Genomic DNA, 18,710 nt, shown 5'->3' on the forward strand with positions numbered 1-18,710 from the left:
GAGGTTTAATTGGTTAAACTTAAAATACTTGAGCTTCATACAAATTTTGATTTTATACACAATATTACTAGTGTATTTTATCCTCTAATACACATACTTTAAGTTTAATTGTAAGTTTAATGTTGATGTTTTATTATCAAATAGTACACATTATTTAAAATATCTGTCAATTTCTCATTTCATTTTCCAACAAAATAGGTTCGACTTTGTTTTGTGTAATTTAATTCATTTTCGCTCATGGAAATGCAACCTTTTTTTTATGTCAGTATCTTTTCATACAATCTTACTCAAAACAATAATATTATAATATGCATTAAGATTTACCGTAATTAGAGAGTTATTAGGAAAATTATCAAAATACATGTCTATTGCTAGTCGAAAGGAGATTAAAACCACATAAAACTTTAGTAACATATGAAAACCATCTGAAGCAGGGGCGGAGCCAGGAATTGTCCTTAGATGGGGCAAAATTATAGTGCATGAGAAAAATTAGAGTTATTGAGAGGGGCATTTATAAAGAAATATGAATAAAGTTGCAAATTTATCAAATAAAAATAGTTTGAGAGGGGGCAAATGCCCCACATGGAGACCATGTGGCTCCGCTGAAGCCATCCGCAGCTGTGGGCTGGGCCACTCGAGCGTCAATGGAGCTATCAATTCACAACTATAGCCCAATTCACAAAGCACATTATTTTCGAAACAGTATACTGCTTCAGAAGGTGCAGATGAGTTGAAATTTGCAAAAAATAGTCTCATTATTCAACTTGATGAATCAATCAAGCTTCCAAGAATCCTAAGAGCTAATTTGTGCGCTCGAGTCTCTTGATGTTCTGGATTTGCATACCAGGATTGAGTCCCTTGGGGCAAGCTTTAGCGCAATTCAAGATTGTATGGCACCGATACAGCTTGAACTCATCATTAATGGCATCCAGACGCTCCTTTGTGTATTCATCTCGACTGTCCATTATCCATCTGCACAACCACCATCACCAACAATATAAATCGTAACAGTATTGGCTTTGGCCCAATGACTAGTAGTTAAATTCATTACAAGTGTATACTTATTTAGAATCTAACTTCAAGAAGACAACTCTCGAAGTTGCACATATTTTGATTTAGCTAAATGTAGATACTTGTGGGAACTATACTGCGAAAGGAAGACCCACGAGGGGCTGCTGTGCTAAATAGCACAGCAGAGGATCCCCACCCCGAAAACACTAGCAAGAATGCCATTTACCATCGTTAAAACGTTTACTATTTTATGAGAGTTACAAAGGTTTAGGGAGAGTTACAAAGGATTAGGGATCATTTATTTTCATGATTGATAAGATTCATGCTTTAGTACTTTTATCCTCATTACTAGGATTGATCCAATCCTACCATTTGAAATTTTCAGTGAAAAATCAAACAAGCTAGCTCAAATGATAGAAATTATGAAGGACCTTGGGATCATCCCAATGTTTCAATTCCTCTGGATAATTCAAAAAAATTAAACGGCCCCTTACAGGTAGCTTCTTAGGTAGAACAAGGGCAATTATTGAATAACATCAGCAATGTTGTGGTAAAGGTGGGCACATTTTTCCTAGCTCACAACATCAAGACATTCACAGAGTTAGCAAAGAGGTGCTTGAATAAGCTTATTCTATACTACTAGCTATGTCTATGAGCTCCCATATCAGAAGGCACGCTCTGCATCACTTTTCTTCAACCGACAACTTACCAAATCACAAATTTCACCAAAATCGGACCAGCCTAACTTTCAAAGTATTGTAACATGGGGAGGAGGAGACACAGGATTAATTGTATTATCACAAACCACACCAACAATATTCATAGAATCACAGTAAGAATTATCTAATGATCAACTACTTTTCCCCAATTTCACATAAATCATCACATATCTCATAATCAGACAACAGCAACACAAAATTAGGTAAGAAACGAGATACCTGTTGGCGTGAAGCAGCGCAGCGGGGCCCAAGTAAGACTCGGGGTTCCACCAGTAGCTAGGGCAGGATGTGCTACAGCAGGCGCATAGGATGCACTCGTACATCCCATCCAGCTTCTTCCGATCCTCCTTGGTCTGCAGATTCTCCTTCCCCGGGTTCTCCGGCGGGCTCTTCCTCTTCAGCCACGGCTCAATCGACTTGTACTGGTTGTAGAAGTTGGTCATATCGACCACCAAATCCTTAATCACGAACATGTGCGGTAGCGGCGTGATCATAGTCGGTCCGCCGGAGGTTATCTTCGTGAGACAGGCGAGACCGTTCCGGCCGTCGATGTTCATCGCGCAGGAACCGCAGATCCCCTCGCGGCAGGAGCGGCGGAAGGTTAGGGTTGGATCGACCTCGTTCTTAATCTTAATTAGGGCGTCGAGGACCATGGGGCCACACTCCTTGAGATCGATTTCGTAGTTCTGGAGGTCGGGCTTCTGAGGCGTATCCGGATTCCATCGGTAGATTTGGAAGGTTTTGGGGGTGGAGCTAGGTTTCGCCTGCTGCGCCGCCGCCTCCGATGAGTGTTCCCTGTAGATGAAAGCTCTGGCCGCGGGCGACAAAGCCGGAACCCTTGTTATTGCTCGTCGAACCAATCCAGTCGCCATTGATCGGAAGAGATAATCAGGAATCTAGAGAGAAGAGTAGATGTAGAAATGATGATGATTTGATTATTGGGGCGCGTGGGCGCAGTAAGCCCGACCACTATCGGTTGCAGAAGATAAGAGCATCCACAATGGCGGCGAGTGGAAAACGGCTAGCGAATTTCCGGCGCGGTCCGCTCGCCGAACCATTGCAGCCGGCGAACGACAAATTGGTGAGAAAAAAGGCGAACGCACGCCGATTTTCGGGCGCTGGCCGATGCCCTCGCCTATCTGCTGGCGGCCATTGCAGGCTCCCGATCGACCAGCCGATTTTTTATTTTTATTTATTTAATTTTCGAAACACTATATCAACGCGATTTAGAGCTGTCAAATCGTGCGGGTTGGGTCGTTATCGTGTCAACCCATTATCAACCCAACCTAATCGTGTCCCAACCCAACCCAACCCAACCCGAAATCATCGGGTTCTTATAGTGTCCCAACCCAACGGGTTCGTGTCGTGTTCGTATGTGTTATCGTGTACCCATAAAAAAATCAACTCTCAATTAATGATAGTAAGTTAGCTTGACACGACACGATAACGACTAAAACATGATGTTATTATACGATTTAAACATGATATTACACGATAAAATAAAAAATTATCAAATTAAAATAATTATTTTCTTAATCAAAATAATAAAATTAAAGTATAGTTATATTAAATCTATATAATAAAATTAAATAATTTAAAAAAATAAATTAATATTTTTTAATTAATAAAATTAAAGTATAATATTTTTTAATTAATTAAAATTAAAGTATAATATTTTTTTAATTAATTAAAATTAAAGTATAATTTTTAATCAACAAAAATAACTAAAAATTAAAGTTTAATAATTTTTTAATTAATAAAAAATAAATTTTTTCTTAAACGTATAACTCAAACCCAACCCAAACACGACCCGACCCAACCTGTTATCTTCGTGTTTTTATTGTGTCGACCCTATAAGGACCCAAATTCTGAACGTGCGTGTTCGTGTCGTGTTAATTTCGTGTCGGTCCGTGTCGTGTTATCGTGTCGTATCAAAAATTGTCAGCCCTAACGCGATTTGCACGTCATTTTCATTCGCACCACTTGTTTTAACGAGTTTTCTCTCTATATCAATTTTTGTACAAGAGTAACAACGCGAAATGGAGCACAACAACGAGTCTACTCCAGTGACGAGCGGTCTCAAACTCCCACGGTACCCGTGGGAAGTGGATGCGGTCCGATGGCCGGGTACTACAACATGTACCCTTGGCAGCAGATGATGCCCGGGATGACATCCGGGGGTAGTATGTCGGGATGGCAGGGGATGCAGGGCGGGCAGGGGGTACCGGGGATGCAACCCGGAATGCAGATGATGCCGGGGTGGCAGCCGGGGATGCAGGGGACGCCGGGGGGGACAACATCTATCGCCTCAGTTTTGATATTTTGACTGCTTCTTCTCACACATCGACCTCATCGGAGACGCAGTTCACTGGGTGTGATACTTTCTCCTTAGAGGAGTTGAAGATAGACCTCGGGGATGCAGACACTCCCGTTCAAACGGGGGGAGTAGGGTGGGGTCGGGGCGTGCCAAAGAAGAAGAAAGGCAAGAGGGTGGTCGGCGAGTAGTCGCAGCCGGCTGATGACGACAGCCCGGCACGGAGGAAATGGACGGATGCGGAGAACGTCGCGCTGTCCAAGGCGTGGGTAAGTGTTTGCGATGATCCCCTCGATTCGAATTATTAGAGGATCGTCAACTTGTGGGCTAAAATATCAGCAGCCTACAAGGCATTTTGACCGGATGGGAGGCCACACAGCGGGGAGGAGTGCCAGAAAGGGTGGGACCGAATCAGGGCTGCGGTCTCCCGATTTTCGGGCTTGTACACCAACGCCCTCCGCATGCAGACCACTGGCCAAACTGACGAGGACTGCAGGAGGATAGCGGAGAAGGCCTTCCCCGTGCCCTGGCTTTATAAGGAGTTCACCTACTGGAACTGCTACGAGGTGCTGATGGACTACGAGAAGTTTCAGGCAAGTGTCGATGTTGGCTGGCCGAAGAAGCAGCTACTGAACTATACCGGTGATTACAGAGGCGGCGGCAGTGATTCCCACGACCTCCCCGAGGATGTTCAGGAGTTCCCGTCCCCTCCCGCGTTTACTCGCCGCACTCGCCCGGTTGGTCAAAGGCGGGCACAACGGGCTCGCCAGGGGTCTCAGGAGGTCCAGTCGGCATCCCCCCTGTTGGCAAGTCGACAGCCGAGCACGCTTTCTTCGCGAGTCAACAAACGCTGGCTCAGATGTACAAGATCTTAGATGACTGAAAGGGGCAACTGACCCCGAGGAGAAGAGTTTTCTTCACTCAATGCTCGTGAGTATGCAGGTCGATTTGGATGGCGCCGCGACACAGTTAGGGGGCTCAGACAACGGCGGTGACAACGGCGGTGGCGCGGTGATGACGGCGAGGAGTGAGGCGGAGGCGGGGGGCTCGTGTGTGGAAGAAGAGTTTTTTTTAGATTAATGTATTTTTTTTAATTAATGTACTTTTTTTAATTTTAATATTATTATTGAATTTTCCCGTATCTGTGTCGTAAATTTAATTCCGTATTTTGTGTGATTGTTAATTATTTGTTTTTATAATTTTGTTTACTGTGGCTAGCCTATTGCTTGACCAGTTGCTTGTCCTGATGATGTGGCAGAAGGAGTTTTAAGTGCTGATGATGTAGCAGGAGGAGGTGTGGCTAGCCTGTGACTGACCTATGGCTAGCCTGTGACTGACCTATGGCTAGCCTATTCTTACTGGAGATGCTCTAATAAAATGGCGGAAATGGGCCTGGAATCGTTATATAGACGGTATATCAGTAAGGCGGTGAGAGATTTGGTAAAGGGGTAGTTTGGGAAGACCACTGAATAAAAAGGTAGCCGTGAATAATGACTGTGTGAGTGACGTGGTTGGCTCTTCGAACATTTGTTCTTTTGTGCTCCATTGGTCGCCAACGTCGCCCATGCCATTGCTTGGGTTAATTAATTACACGCCACTTATCTAAAGTTCTATTAATATATTTAAAAAGCTTAAATTTTTATAATTGATTTATGAATTAAAAAGTAATTACGGTGAGAGATAAATTCCTAATTAAGGGATGAACATTGAAGAAAGATAAAATTAAAAAGGGGAGTGTTATATTACTAATTTAATATTTAATTGCTAACTATAATTAAATAATAGTCCATACTAAAATTAAGAACCTAGATCATCAGTCTCGAAAGGTTAATACGATTAAAAAAAATAAATAAGGGTATTAAGGTCAATTTACAACAAATGAGTTGTAACTAACTTTTGAAAAATATCACATAACTTTAAAAGGTATATAACTTTCTTGATTTAAATTATTTTTTCGCACAACATATATCAAATTAAAGATAATTTCATAAGAATTCTAACGAGATCTCACTTGCATGTGTTCCGATGTCAAATTTATTTTAAAAAATTTAAAATTTCAATTTTTTCGTACATCAACAAATGTTAACATATTATATAGAATTAATGTCATTCTCAAATGTCAACATAGAATGTCATTCTTAAAGTAATGTGTTGATATAAGCAATGTGTTGACATTCTCAAAGCATTGTGTTGATATTTTCAAAACACTATATTGATATTTTCATCAAAAACTATTTAGTAGTTTTTTTTATCTTTTTGATTTAATTAATAAAAAAATTACTAGTGGCAAATTTTAGACCACTAAATTTCTAAAATTCTATGGTCTTAAATTAGTTGCAACTAGAAAATGAGTTAACAATTGATTGTTTATTATATGATTCTCAATTATGAAACAATTAGCTTTGGTAAGTAAATTTATTTTTTGAGGCCCAAAAGAGGCAAAACAGGTTTGGTGTCAATGCCGCCGAGATGCCCAGCCCACTTTCCATCTCCCTTTCTCATATTCCACGATCTGCAATCGACAACAGAAGCAAAAGAGAGCAGTGTTAATGGCGAAGCAGCTGGGGACAACCGGAGAGTTTTTCAGGCGGCGGGACGCGTGGCGTAAGCACCCGATTCTCACCAATCAGTGGCGTCACGCCACCCCCGGCCTCGGTATCGCTCTCGTCGCCTTCGGAATCTACCTCGTCGGTGAAACCGCTTACGACAAAATCTACGCCCCAAAATCTCATTCTCACTCAACCTCTTCCGATTCTCACTGAAATCACCCAGGTAATACTCAAACTCTCGTCCTCATTTTAACAAGTTTCGATTTCTAGCTTCCCAAGTGTCTTATGATATTGGCATGCCAAATTAGGTTTTCATGGGTTAATTTGTTTTATTGTTGTCTTAACACGAAATTCGAAATTCTTTGTGAAATGTATTGAGTGTGAGATGAGAAAATATCGTGGAGATGGATTTCCTTGATTCAGCTCCATCTTGTTTTTTCTCACACAAACCATACCTTTGTTTTAGTAGCTTATCTATTGCTTCAGCGAGTTATTGCCTTTAACTATGAATGAATCACGTAAAATGGGGACTTTGTACCTGTAGTTCAATACAAGGAGTTGTTCTACAACAAGATTTTCTTATGAAGTTATCTAACTTGACAGTATTAAAGTTAAGGCTTAGGCGCCAAGTTGAAGTGCAAGAAACAATTTTGAAAATTTATTAGCACCATTCTGGTCATTGATGAAAAGGACTTGATCTGTTTCTGCTGTAAGCCTAAAAGTAGTAGTTTGCCCATTGATTCTTTGGAATGGTGGATTATGGTCTATCTATACAGTAAATGCTCAACCAAATTGTTTTCATGACTATTTAGTTACTGTTCCACCTTTCATCATTGTGACTGGTGCATGAAATTTCTCAAATAACTCATTTCATTAATTATCTTTTATTGGCTCTGCACTGTTTTGTGCTTCTGTGCTATTGCCTGAGGTAAGAAAAGAATGGGGTTCAATAAATTTGTTGTTTTTCGACATGATAGTAGTGGTTTTGGTGGAACCAGAATTTTCTCTCCACCTTTCACCTTTTTTCACCTTTCCTGGTGTAGTTTCTGCAGATGTGCTATATATTTCTTGGATTTGGGAAGACAAACTTGTTCTCTATTTATCATGCCCATAAGATATAATTCCTTGGAATTCTTCTAGTTTTATTTAAAAATTTACTAATATAAGTATAACATCTTGAACTTGGCCTCTCCCTATATTATAATGGTGCTCAACTGAAGCTCCAAGTTTAGGCATTTATTTCTTGATTATGTGTTATAAAGATAATGAATTAGGAGTCAGTTTAAGGGCCACGGTTATTACATCTGATCTTTTCTTCCCAGTACAACATAAAGTGGCTTATGGGTAATCTCCAAGAAGAATTAGAAAAATATAGAAGAAATCTGAGATTGTGCTATTTTATTCAAAAGTCGACACGCCTCACCCTGCAGTTGTCTGTATCCAACTCTTGCACTGTAACTTTTTTTCCTCTCATTCGAGCTAGCTCCATATTTGCAAGAGTTTAACGTGGTTCCTTTTACTTGCTTCTTGTTGTCACATGAACTTTTGCACTTTTTGCCTACAAAATGGATGAAATCCCCCAATATTAATATTTGATGATTGTGTATATTTATTGGATTTGCAGATGAAAGGTGTATTGTAAAAGAAAGGAGCAATGCCCAGCTTTTCACTTTCCTTCATTTTTCGGAGTGTTCAATAATGTGTTTAAACTTGTTTGTTGAATGGCAATCTGCCAAAACTTCAATTTGTAACCCTGTGAAGAAGAAGAATCATAGTTTCTTGCAGTGGCTTGTCTGTTTTTTTTTTGGGGGGGGGGGGGGGGGGGGGGGGAACAACTCTTACACACTAGAGGTGTATTACAGGAGCTTCATCTTCTCAACTAAGCTACATTTTGTTGTCACTTTAAGTTAGTCTTTAGCACTTCTGTAGTTGTGAGATATAATCTCATGCACCAAACACACTATATATTTAAACCCCGAGATACAATCTTGCAAACCGAACAAGCCCCTAAATCAATTGTTTAAGAATGATATAAGTAAACTGTAAATTATTTAATAAAATATGCATATAATTAAATAATACTATTATACTCCAACTGGTGAATTTGAATACGAATTTCAATAGTTATAGTATTATTTTCCAAGTAATTTGTGCATAGTACTATATAAATTTGTTTTGTAATTGAAAGTAGTTTTCTTTTCTGTTGGATCATTTATTCAAGAAGGAGAACAATAGAAAATGGAGGGCCATTAATATTGAGATGATTATCCACATAATAAGGCTGGGCTTGCATTTAGGTTGGCATGCAAATTGTGTATTAAAATCATATAAACCACCCACTCTAATCATATATGTGTGTGTTTCTCTATTAGTTGTCTCTCTCCCTCCTTCCCTCCAAAGGACTCGCTCTTTATTTTCATCATCAATATATCCATCTCTCGCTCTGCCGTCTCTCTCTCCATTTTCCTTCTGCAATTTCGGCAACTATCCTTCATGGCGTCTGTAAGTTTGTCCAGATCACCAAATCTCCGTTTCTTTTAATTCCACGGGCGAGCATTTTGATTATTCGAAATAAAATTGAATTTTTGGCTTCTTGAGATTGAAAAATCAATTATAAATGTTAGTTATATTCGAGAAATTATGACAGGGCGAAAAGGGTAAGCCGTTGCCAAAATTTGGTGAGTGGGACGTGAACAACCCTGCCTCGGCTGATGGATTTACGGTCATCTTTGCCAAGGCTAGGGATGAAAAGAAGGGCAAGAACACCGGCGGAGGCCTTGGCCAGTCCAACAAGGAACCGGCTCGGTCGCGATCACGGTCGTCGACCCAATCCACCCAATCTTATGAACCTAACAAGGTTCCCCTTTCCTCCTAAATTGCATACTAACTTTATTTTATAAAATATTCTCATTAAAATTCTAATATTGTGCAGAAAAAGTGGCTTTGCTGTTTCTCATAAATTGTGAATGCCATATTGCCTACAAATGGAATAGGAAACTTTCTTTGGAGAGCTTGGGTTGAGCAGATAATTAAAGTAAGGGCAGACACATAGATATATTATTGTTAGGATGTTATGTCTATGATCAGATCATCATCATACATGTAACATGTTATTTATAATGAGTATTGAGTAGTTTCATCATGATTTGTACGTCTCCCACCTTCTGAGTTAGGGAATTGCGACAAATTGAGATAAGCCTCTCCCCATCTATTGTCTCATAGAATACGATTAGTATTTTTCATGAATCAACCATGTAAGTTGAATGAAATAATGTTTCACTTGCCTATCTCCTTTAGTTCACATGCAGTTGAAATAAATGATCTCATTAAACGTATAATTAAAAATATTTAATAACTATAAACGAAGTTTGAGATAATAATAAAAAGTGTCCAACTTAAATCGAGAAATAAACATAGAAGTAATTTAATAACATATTCTAAAAGAAAAATACTAGGCTAATGAGAAAGGAGATGAAAAACAAGGCGTTGATAGTGCTTGAAATGGGAGCAGGAGAGGTTGCACCGGAGGCATCCTGCGCCACAACCCAGACGATCATACGCTGCCCCATGTCGCAGTGGCCGGTCGATCCGCTAATGAAGTAGAAAAAACCGGTCCGGTTAAGAGTGTAGATGGTGTTGCCCGTGTTGGAAAAGAAGTTGGGCCGGCTCGAGTTGCACTCTTTGTAATCTCCTTTCTTCACCTCCATCACTGAGTCTTTCTTGTATTTGAATCCTTAAATCAATCATAATTGAATGTAAACATGTACGAGTAATAATTATATATGGGATATTTGCATGAATGAAATCTTACTTATGGTGTCGTCAACCTTAAACCTCTTCTCGGAAGCCCAATTATCGTACAAATCGGTGTCGTTGGAGGGCGGAACGGCCCAACCGCGGAGCTCTCCAACGTCGAACTCCGTGCAACGAGACAATGAACAGAACGAGGCGGCGACCGCCACGACCAGAAAGGCTGAGTTTAACGCCATTGATGTGAAGCAAAATGTTGCTCTTGTTTTTGAATAATATTGGTTTGGAATATGAGAATTTTTTGGAATCGGAATGTTTGGGGTGATTAAGTATGGGATGAACGTGGGAGCAAGATAGTGGTTTAGTGGTAAAAAACGGTTCCTATTACTTTTTTTTTTTACGTTAAATATACATAAGATATGAGTATATAATTAATTCGTCGTGTTCTTTAATTAAAACAATCACATACTTATTTATAAAATGATAATTTAAAAATAATAAGCAGAAAAGTTTCAATTCTACAAGCAAGAAAGAAATGTCCGACTCCGGCAAATTAATGAATACATGTTTTGAATTTAATCATGTTATCCGCCTAGTTCAAAAACTGAAAATAGATATTATTATAATTATTGTTAAATTAAATGAGAAGCTAATTAATTGAAAGAGAATAATGATGCAATATAAACATATGAAAGAGAATAAAATTTAAGTACTCCACCTTTTTATATGAAAAGGTACTTAACTTTTTTATATGAAGATAATTATCGTGTTGGGTTGAATAACTCTATTTTTAAATAACAATCAATGGGTCATGGATCAGACATATAATTGAGTAAATTAATATTCTAATTATTTTTGTATTTTTTTCTTAGGCAACGGCAATTAATTTTAAAATTTTCTATGCTCACATAGCATTATGCAAGGACACGTGTCCTATTATATTATTCAATTAATTAAATAAATCAGAAGAAATTCACTTTATTTTAGGAGTATAATTAGCTCCGCTTCAAACATCGAATTGACTGTCAATTTGATTGCGAGCACATCCCCACCACTCTCAATTTTTGATGGAAATTCTACTTGTGGGGTTGTGAATTGTGATCTATGTGTGAAGTAAAGAGTAGACAATGGAATGAGGGTTCGGATGAGAGGGTTAGTAAATTTAATATTCTACAATAAAATTATTAGTGGTGTGGAGGTAACCTATTTGAAATTTGTGAAAAACAAGTCAAAAGAAAAACATCTCATTAAATACTACTCCGCCAAACAAACAAGATTAACAACTTTTGACTTAGGTCTTAGATATGAATGTTTGATGTTCTTCTCATATTACATCTCAGCACTTCATCTTGTGCATATGGATTTAAGATAATATTTCGAAATATGTATTGCATAGCAACAATAATAATGAAACACAAAATTTGAGAATATCAAGTGATGAAGCCGCGAATTTCTGATGTTTGTAAATGCTGGTAGAGAATAAAGATCACGACACAATGATTTTACGTGGTTCGATTTACTGAAGTAAATCTACGTCCACGGGAAGAAAAGAGGGCAGAGTTGTATTGCTTGATCTGGGATTACAGCTTACAATACACACTTGCTATATAATCTATTCTGTCTCTAGAGAACGAAAGAGTGAGAGTCCTCTTCTGTCAGATCTAAGTTCTATTTATATATTGAACAGAGATTGTGGCTTGCATCACCACCCTAAGTCGTGGAGGTCGTGGAGGTCATGAGATCCTGCATGGCCACTAACTAGGCAGTGGCTTACATCATCAGTAATTATGTCGTGGATGTCGTGGAGGTCATGAGATCCTGCGTGGCCACTAACTAGGCAGTGGCTTACATCATCAGTAATTATGTCGTGGATGTCGTGGAGGTCATGCATGAGTCCGCTATCTCCCAGTTCGGTCGAATACTGAGACCGAACTGCTGAATTATTGCCGAGTAGCTTTTGCCGATCTGAGAGTAGAATTTGATGCCGACCTGAGAGCAGAGTTTGATTGGTTGGCTTTTACCGAGCTGTAGGCTGGGGCCGAACTCTTTGGTTGTGCCGAACTGAACTCTTTAGTCATGCCGGACTGATACTCTTTCTTGGGCTTTAGGCTGATGGGCTTTACTGCTGTTGGGCTTGTTTAGTACGTACTCCATCACTACCCCCCCGGAAAGCGAAGTGAATTACTTCGGTATTCTGGATAAAGGTACGGGGTAAGTTGATGTTTGTCCTCGGTCTTATGAAGTGAACTCTTCTTTGACCGGACTCGTCTTTGGTCTGATGAAATAAACATCTTTGACCGGACTCGTCTTTGGTCTGATGAAATAAACATCTTTGACCGGACTCGTCTTTGGTCTGATGAAATAAACATCTTTGACCGGACTAAGCTTGTGTCCTAATTTGGCGAGTTTTATCGCTCGGATCGGACTTTCCGTTGTCCTAATTTGGGGATCGGACTTTCCCTTGTCCTAATTCGGCGAGTTTTATCGCGAGAGTCGGACTTTCGTTGCAGTTCGTTTCAGACGAAGTGCTTGATTCTTAAGCTGAATTGCGGTCTTGTATCCTCTTTAGAAGCTTGGACTTCACAATCGTTGGCTTATTGCAGCTCGTTTCAGACGAACTGCTTGTTTAAGCTGAATTGTGGTCTTGTATCCTCTTTAGAAGCTTTGACTCACAATCGTTGGCTTATTGCAGCTCGTTTCAGACGAACTGCTTGTTTAAGCTGAATTGTGGTCTTGTATCCTCTTTAGAAGCTTTGACTCACAATCGTTGGCTTATATATGTTCTAAAAAGGGGATCAGCCTTTGAAGAACAAGATACCTCAGTAACATTTGTAAGAGACGACACGCACATAGACAGACGCAACGCACATAGACAAAACGCACATAGACAAACAAAGAACAAGCAAACCAAAGAAAGCACATTGACCGAACAGGACTCAAGACTGACTGACCGGACTGTCTCTTACAAATGGAACTTTTTGAGGTTGGAAATGTGCCATGTTCGGGGTACCTGTTCTCCTGACATGTGAGCCAATTTGTAAGACCCTTTGCCGAGGACTTTTGACACCCGATACGGACCTTCCCATGTGGGTTCGAGCTTGCCCAGCTTTTCTGCTCGGCTTACTTCGTTGTTTCTCAAGACGAGATCTCCCACTTGAAATTGCAGCTTCTTCACCCTTTGGTTGTAATACCGGGCTACTTGCTCCTTGTACTTGGCCGCTTTTATGCATGCCAATTCTCTTCTTTCTTCGGTAAGATCTAGCTCGGCTCTCAGTCCGTCGTCATTCATTTCTGCCGAGAAATTTAGAGTTCGGGGACTGGGTATGCCGATCTCCACCGGAATCACGGCTTCAGTGCCGTACACAAGACTGTACGGAGTTTCACCGTTGGAGGTTGTGGGTGTAGTTCGGTAGGACCATAGGACTTGAGGGAGATTTTCTACCCACTGTCCTTTGGCTTGTTCTAACCGAGCTTTTAACCCTTTCACCAGGATACGATTTGTTACCTCCGTTTGTCCGTTTGCTTGTGGATGAGAGACCGAAGTGAACCGTTGTTGAATATTCAGCTCTTGGCACCAATTCTTGAACGTCTTGTCGGTGAACTGAGTCCCGTTATCCGAGATGAGGATGTGGGGTATGCCGAATCGGCACACTATGTTCTTCCAGACGAAATCCAATGCCTTCGAGCTCGTTATCGTAGCTAATGGTTCAGCTTCCACCCACTTCGTAAAGTAGTCCACGGCAACGATAAGGAATTTCATTTGCCGAGGAGCTTGTGGTAGTGGTCCTACTATGTCTATACCCCATTGCATAAAAGGCCAAGGGCTTTGCATAGTGGATAGATCGGTCTGCGGTATCCTTGGGATATTTGCATGGATTTGGCACTTCGGGCATGTCTTGACGAGCTGCACTGCTTCTTGTACCAAGGTTGGCCAATAATATCCCCATCTTAGAACTTTTTTAGCTAAAGCTCTAGCTCCGATGTGGCTACCGCACGATCCTTCATGAACTTCTCTGAGGATGTAGTCCGTCTCTTCTGGTCCTACGCACCGCAATAACGGCTGGAGGTAAGACTTTCTAAAGAGGACTCCTTCATGAAGTTCGTACCGAAGTGCTCGGCACGTGATCTTCCGAGCTTCTCTCTTATCCTCGGGCAATTGTCCTTGATCTAGATACTGTAAGATCGGCGTCATCCAGTTCGGCGAGCTGGTTACTGAATGTACCTCAGCTTCGTCAATGCTTCGATGCATCAATTCCTCCACCTTTGAGCTTGGACATGCGGCTAACTTACTCAAAGTATCTGCTCGGCTGTTTCCTGCTCTGGGAATGCGGACTATCCGAAAATAAGAGAAACTTCGGCTAATGCTTTGCGCTTTGTCTAAATATTTCCTCATCCTCTCATCACGGGCTTCACTTGTACCCAACATGTGATTCACTATGATTTGTGAATCACAATGGATTTTGAGAGACTTGATACATAGACTTTGCGCTAGCTGGAGTCCGGCAAGGAGGGCTTCGTATTCGGCTTCGTTATTAGTGGTAGGGAATGAGAACCGAAGTGAATAGGTTACCTCGTGTCCATCGGGAGCGATAAGCAGAATACCAGCTCCACTTCCCGTTTTATTCGAAGCTCCATCTACGAATCCGCTCCAGCAGTCCGGCGGCTCTTCTTCGGATTCCAAGGGCTGTGCTAGTTCGGCATTGGCAGAATTTTTCTGTTCGGCAATGACAGGGATTGCTTGATCGAACTTGGCCTCTGCAAGAAAATCTGCCAAGGCTTGTCCCTTGATGGCTTTCCGAGGTAGGTACTCGATTGAGTGTTCTCCCAGCTCTAGGGCCCATTTGGCGATTCTGCCTGATGCTTCTGGCTTGGTCAAAACTTGCCGAAGAGGCAGATCGGTTAAGACGCATACCTTGTGAGCATAGAAGTATGGCCGCAGTCTCCTTGCTGCATTTACTAATGCCAGAGCAATTTTTTCCAGAGGTTGATACCTTGTTTCTGGACCTCTTAATGCTCGGCTTGTAAAGTAGATGGGAGACTGCTTTAGGCCTTCTTCTCGTACAAGCACCGCACTAATGGTTTGATCGGATGCCGCTAAGTATAAGAAAATCACTTCGGCATCTGTTGGAGCAGAGAGAATTGGAAGCTCGGCTAAATAACTTTTGAGCTCGTCAAAAGCCTTTTTCTGCTCGGCTCCCCACTCAAACTTTGGTGCCTTTTTTAACACTTTGAAGAACGGCAGTTGCTTTTCGGCTGCTTGGGAAAGGAATCTATTCAATGCGGCTAGACATCCAGTTAGTCTTTGCACATCGTGTATGGACTTCGGCATCGCCATGTTCTGAATAACTTGAACTTTTGAAGGGTTTGCCTTGAGTCCGTCCTTTGAAACCCAACAACCCAGAAATTTTCCCGAATCTACCAAAAAGGTACATTTTTGGGGGTTGAGTTTGAGGTTGGCTTTTCGGAGCACGTCGAGAGTGGATTTGAGGTTGTCTTCGTACTCCGAAGTGCTTTTGCTTTTGACAACTATGTCGTCGACATACACTTCAACCTGTTTTCCGATTAGGTGCCGAAAAAGCTTGTCTACCATCCTTTGATAAGTGGCTCCGGCATTCTTTAAACCGAATGGCATCTTTTTATAAGCGAAAATGCCGAAATCGGTAATGAAAGCTGTTTTCGGAGCGTCACTCTCATCCATCAACACTTGGTGATATCCTTTGTATAAATCAAGAAAACAGAAAATTTCGAAGCCGATCAAAGCTTCTACTTTTTTATCTATATTCGGAAGGGGATAGCAATCTTTAGGACAGTGCTTGTTTAGATCGGTAAAATCTATGCACATCCGCCATCCTCCCCCTTTTTTCTTGATCATCACAGGATTGGCCACCCAAGAAGGATATTTCACCTCGAATAGTACATCCGCTTTTAGTAATTGGCGGACTTCGTCATGGATGACTTGGCTTCTTTCTGCCGCAAAGAGTCTTTGCTTCTGTTTTACTGGCCGGATTGAAGGATCAATATTTAACCGATGAGTGATTACCTCGGGGGGCACTCCGGTCATGTCCAACGAAGACCATGCAAAGACATCTTTGTACTCCTTGAGGAGCTGAATGGTCTTTTCTCGGAGTAGAGGCGTTCCTGCGAAGCCGATCTTGACCGTTCTGGATGGATTGTCTTCGTATAACCGAACGGTCATTGAGTTCGGCTCTGAAGTGACTTCGGTCATCTCGCTTGCCTCTGACTCCGGTTGCTGTGATTGCTATGCTTGATGGTGCCGAACTGATTGCTCGGCACTTTTAAGCGCAATCTGCAGACATTCTTTTGCTCTCTTTTGATCACCTCGGATGACCGCTATCCCACCTTTAGTGGGGATCTTGATGGTGAGGTGATAAGTAGAGCAAACGGCCCGAACTGTGTTGAGCCAGTCTCTCCCCAGGATGATGTTGTACGGGGACCGAGCTTTTACCACAAAGAACTCGATCATCGTATTGGAGCTTGTAGGCGCTTTTCCCACCGTGATCGGAAGGCTGATAATACCTTCAGGGCGGGTGTCCTCCTGGGCGAAACTTTTCAGAGGAAGTGGAGCCGGACTGAGCCGAGCTGGATCCACTTCCATTTTATCAAAACATTCTTTAAAAAGAACGCTGACTGACGCTCCTGTATCCACAAATACTCTGTGGATCAGTTTGTTTGCCACTCCGGCTTGAATGACAATAGCGTCTTGGTGAGGAGAGATGGCTGGGACGGGATCGGCATCTGAAAATGTAATCACTTCGTCTTTCTTCAGCCTTTTATGTGTCGGCTCCTCTTGATTGGAACCTCTGCGTTCTGCTTTTAGGGACGACTTAGTCTTCCCGGCAGGGAGAGCATCAATAGTCTGGATTACTCCATCATATTGCGGCTCGTCGTCGTCTTCGGGATCTTCATGCCTTTTCGGATCCTGAGGATTGCAGTTCGCACCTCTCTGCTTTTTGTTCTTTTTCGGCTGCTTGCTTTGGTATTTTTTTAACGTTCCTGTTTTCACAAGAACATCAATACCTGCAGCCAAATTTCGGCACTCCTCGGTATCATGACCGTGGGCTTGATGGAAGGAGCAATATTGATCCTGAGGTCGCCGCGCGGCTGATTTCGTCATCCGCTTGGGTTTTTCGAACATATCGGAATGTAGTTCGAAAATTTCCGTTCTTGACTTGTTTAATGGTACGAACTGAGCGGGCGGCTTCTCAGGATTGAGCCGTGGCCCCAATCTACCTTGTACCGGTGCCCTTTGAATTCTTTCAAAAGGAGTTCGGCGAGGAAGCACCTGGCCGCTTTGATCGGGCTTCTTTTTCTCTTCTTGGGATGAGCTGTCTAAAGACCGTTTTCGACGGTCTGCCTCATCCGCACGGGAAAACTGGTCCGCAATGTCCCACATTTCTTGAGCTGTTTGCGGGCCGCACTCCACGAGCTTTCTGTAGAGAGCTCCGGGCAGGATTCCATTTTGGAATGCCGAAATGACAAGTAGATCATTGAGATTATCTACTTGTAGGCATTCCTTATGGAATCTCGTCAGGAAGTCGCTGATCTTTTCGTCGCGACCTTGACGTATAGAAAGCAGCTGAGCCGAGGTAATTCGGGCTTCCGCTTTCTGAAAGAACCTCCTATGGAAAGCATCCATTAGATCTCGGTAGGATCGAATGCTGTCTTGAGGAAGGCTGTCGAACCACCTTCTGGCGTTCCCGATGAGCAGCTCGGGGAACAGCTTGCACATATGGACCTCATTGAGACCCTGGTTCGCCATATTATATTGATAGCATCCCAAGAAGTCATGAGGATCCACTAGCCCGTCATAAGTCATTGACGGTGTCCGGTAGTTCCGCGGCAAAGGAGTTCGGATGATATCGTCCGAGAACGGAGTCTTTAATGCTCCGTACATGGCGAACCCGACATCTCTTCGGTACGGAGGAGAAGGAGTTCTGCTGTGATTCCGGTGCCGAGGAGAAACAGGAACATGTCGGGGTTGAGGATTCTTCTTCCTGGAGGACACGGCACTACTGCGGTAGTGACTTTCATGTCTGGATGAGGAAGGAGAATCTACCGTTTTCGTCTTCGGCTGTTGGCTCTTTTGCAGGAAAGCTAAGAACTCCTCCTGCTTCTCAGCCAAGAACAGCTTGACAGCCTCATTCAAATCAGGCTGCTGGGAAGACTCGGTGTGTGGACCTTTTGAGCGGCTTGTTCCTTCACCGTGAGAACTGGAGACAGACTTCTCACGAGGCTGCTTTCCAGGCCTATGGGCTGCTGGATTAGCTTCCTCATGGTCATCACGGACGGAGGCACGGGAGTTATGTGATCTGGCATGCATTTTTTTTTTTTTTTTTGGTGGAAAAA

At 42.0% G+C, this 18,710-nt stretch overlaps 2 protein-coding genes across 2 annotated transcripts; both read right to left on the reverse strand.

Moving 5' to 3' along the window:
• Positions 1 to 510: 510 nt before the first annotated feature.
• LOC121750960 (succinate dehydrogenase [ubiquinone] iron-sulfur subunit 2, mitochondrial-like) lies at positions 511 to 2,702 on the reverse strand. Its single transcript, XM_042145659.1, has 2 exons — positions 1,950 to 2,702; positions 511 to 972 (listed from the first exon to the last, which is right to left on the reverse strand). The coding sequence occupies exons 1-2, from the start codon at positions 2,600 to 2,602 to the stop codon at positions 801 to 803; spliced, it is 825 nt and encodes a 274-aa protein (XP_042001593.1). The 5' UTR covers positions 2,603 to 2,702; the 3' UTR covers positions 511 to 800.
• A 7,328-nt stretch (positions 2,703 to 10,030) lies between these two features.
• LOC121752559 (stellacyanin-like) lies at positions 10,031 to 10,582 on the reverse strand. The gene is made up of 2 exons (XM_042147688.1): positions 10,405 to 10,582; positions 10,031 to 10,326 (listed from the first exon to the last, which is right to left on the reverse strand). The coding sequence occupies exons 1-2, from the start codon at positions 10,580 to 10,582 to the stop codon at positions 10,031 to 10,033; spliced, it is 474 nt and encodes a 157-aa protein (XP_042003622.1).
• Between the last annotated feature and the right edge of the window lie 8,128 nt (positions 10,583 to 18,710).

The sequence above is a fragment of the Salvia splendens genome, chromosome 10 (assembly GCF_004379255.2).
Source record: "Salvia splendens isolate huo1 chromosome 10, SspV2, whole genome shotgun sequence".
Classification (NCBI taxonomy): Eukaryota; Viridiplantae; Streptophyta; class Magnoliopsida; order Lamiales; family Lamiaceae; genus Salvia; species Salvia splendens.

Excerpts from the sequence above, each read along its gene's own strand:
- LOC121750960 (XM_042145659.1), bottom strand. The coding sequence starts at position 2,602 with ATGGCGACTGGATTGGTTCGACGAGCAATAACAAGGGTTCCGGCTTTG. Across the intron at positions 973-1,949 it reads GCGCTGCTTCACGCCAACAG|ATGGATAATGGACAGTCGAG; the intron begins GTATCTCGTTTC and ends GTGGTTGTGCAG.
- LOC121752559 (XM_042147688.1), bottom strand. The coding sequence starts at position 10,582 with ATGGCGTTAAACTCAGCCTTTCTGGTCGTGGCGGTCGCCGCCTCGTTC. Across the intron at positions 10,327-10,404 it reads TAAGGTTGACGACACCATAA|GATTCAAATACAAGAAAGAC; the intron begins GTAAGATTTCAT and ends GATTGATTTAAG.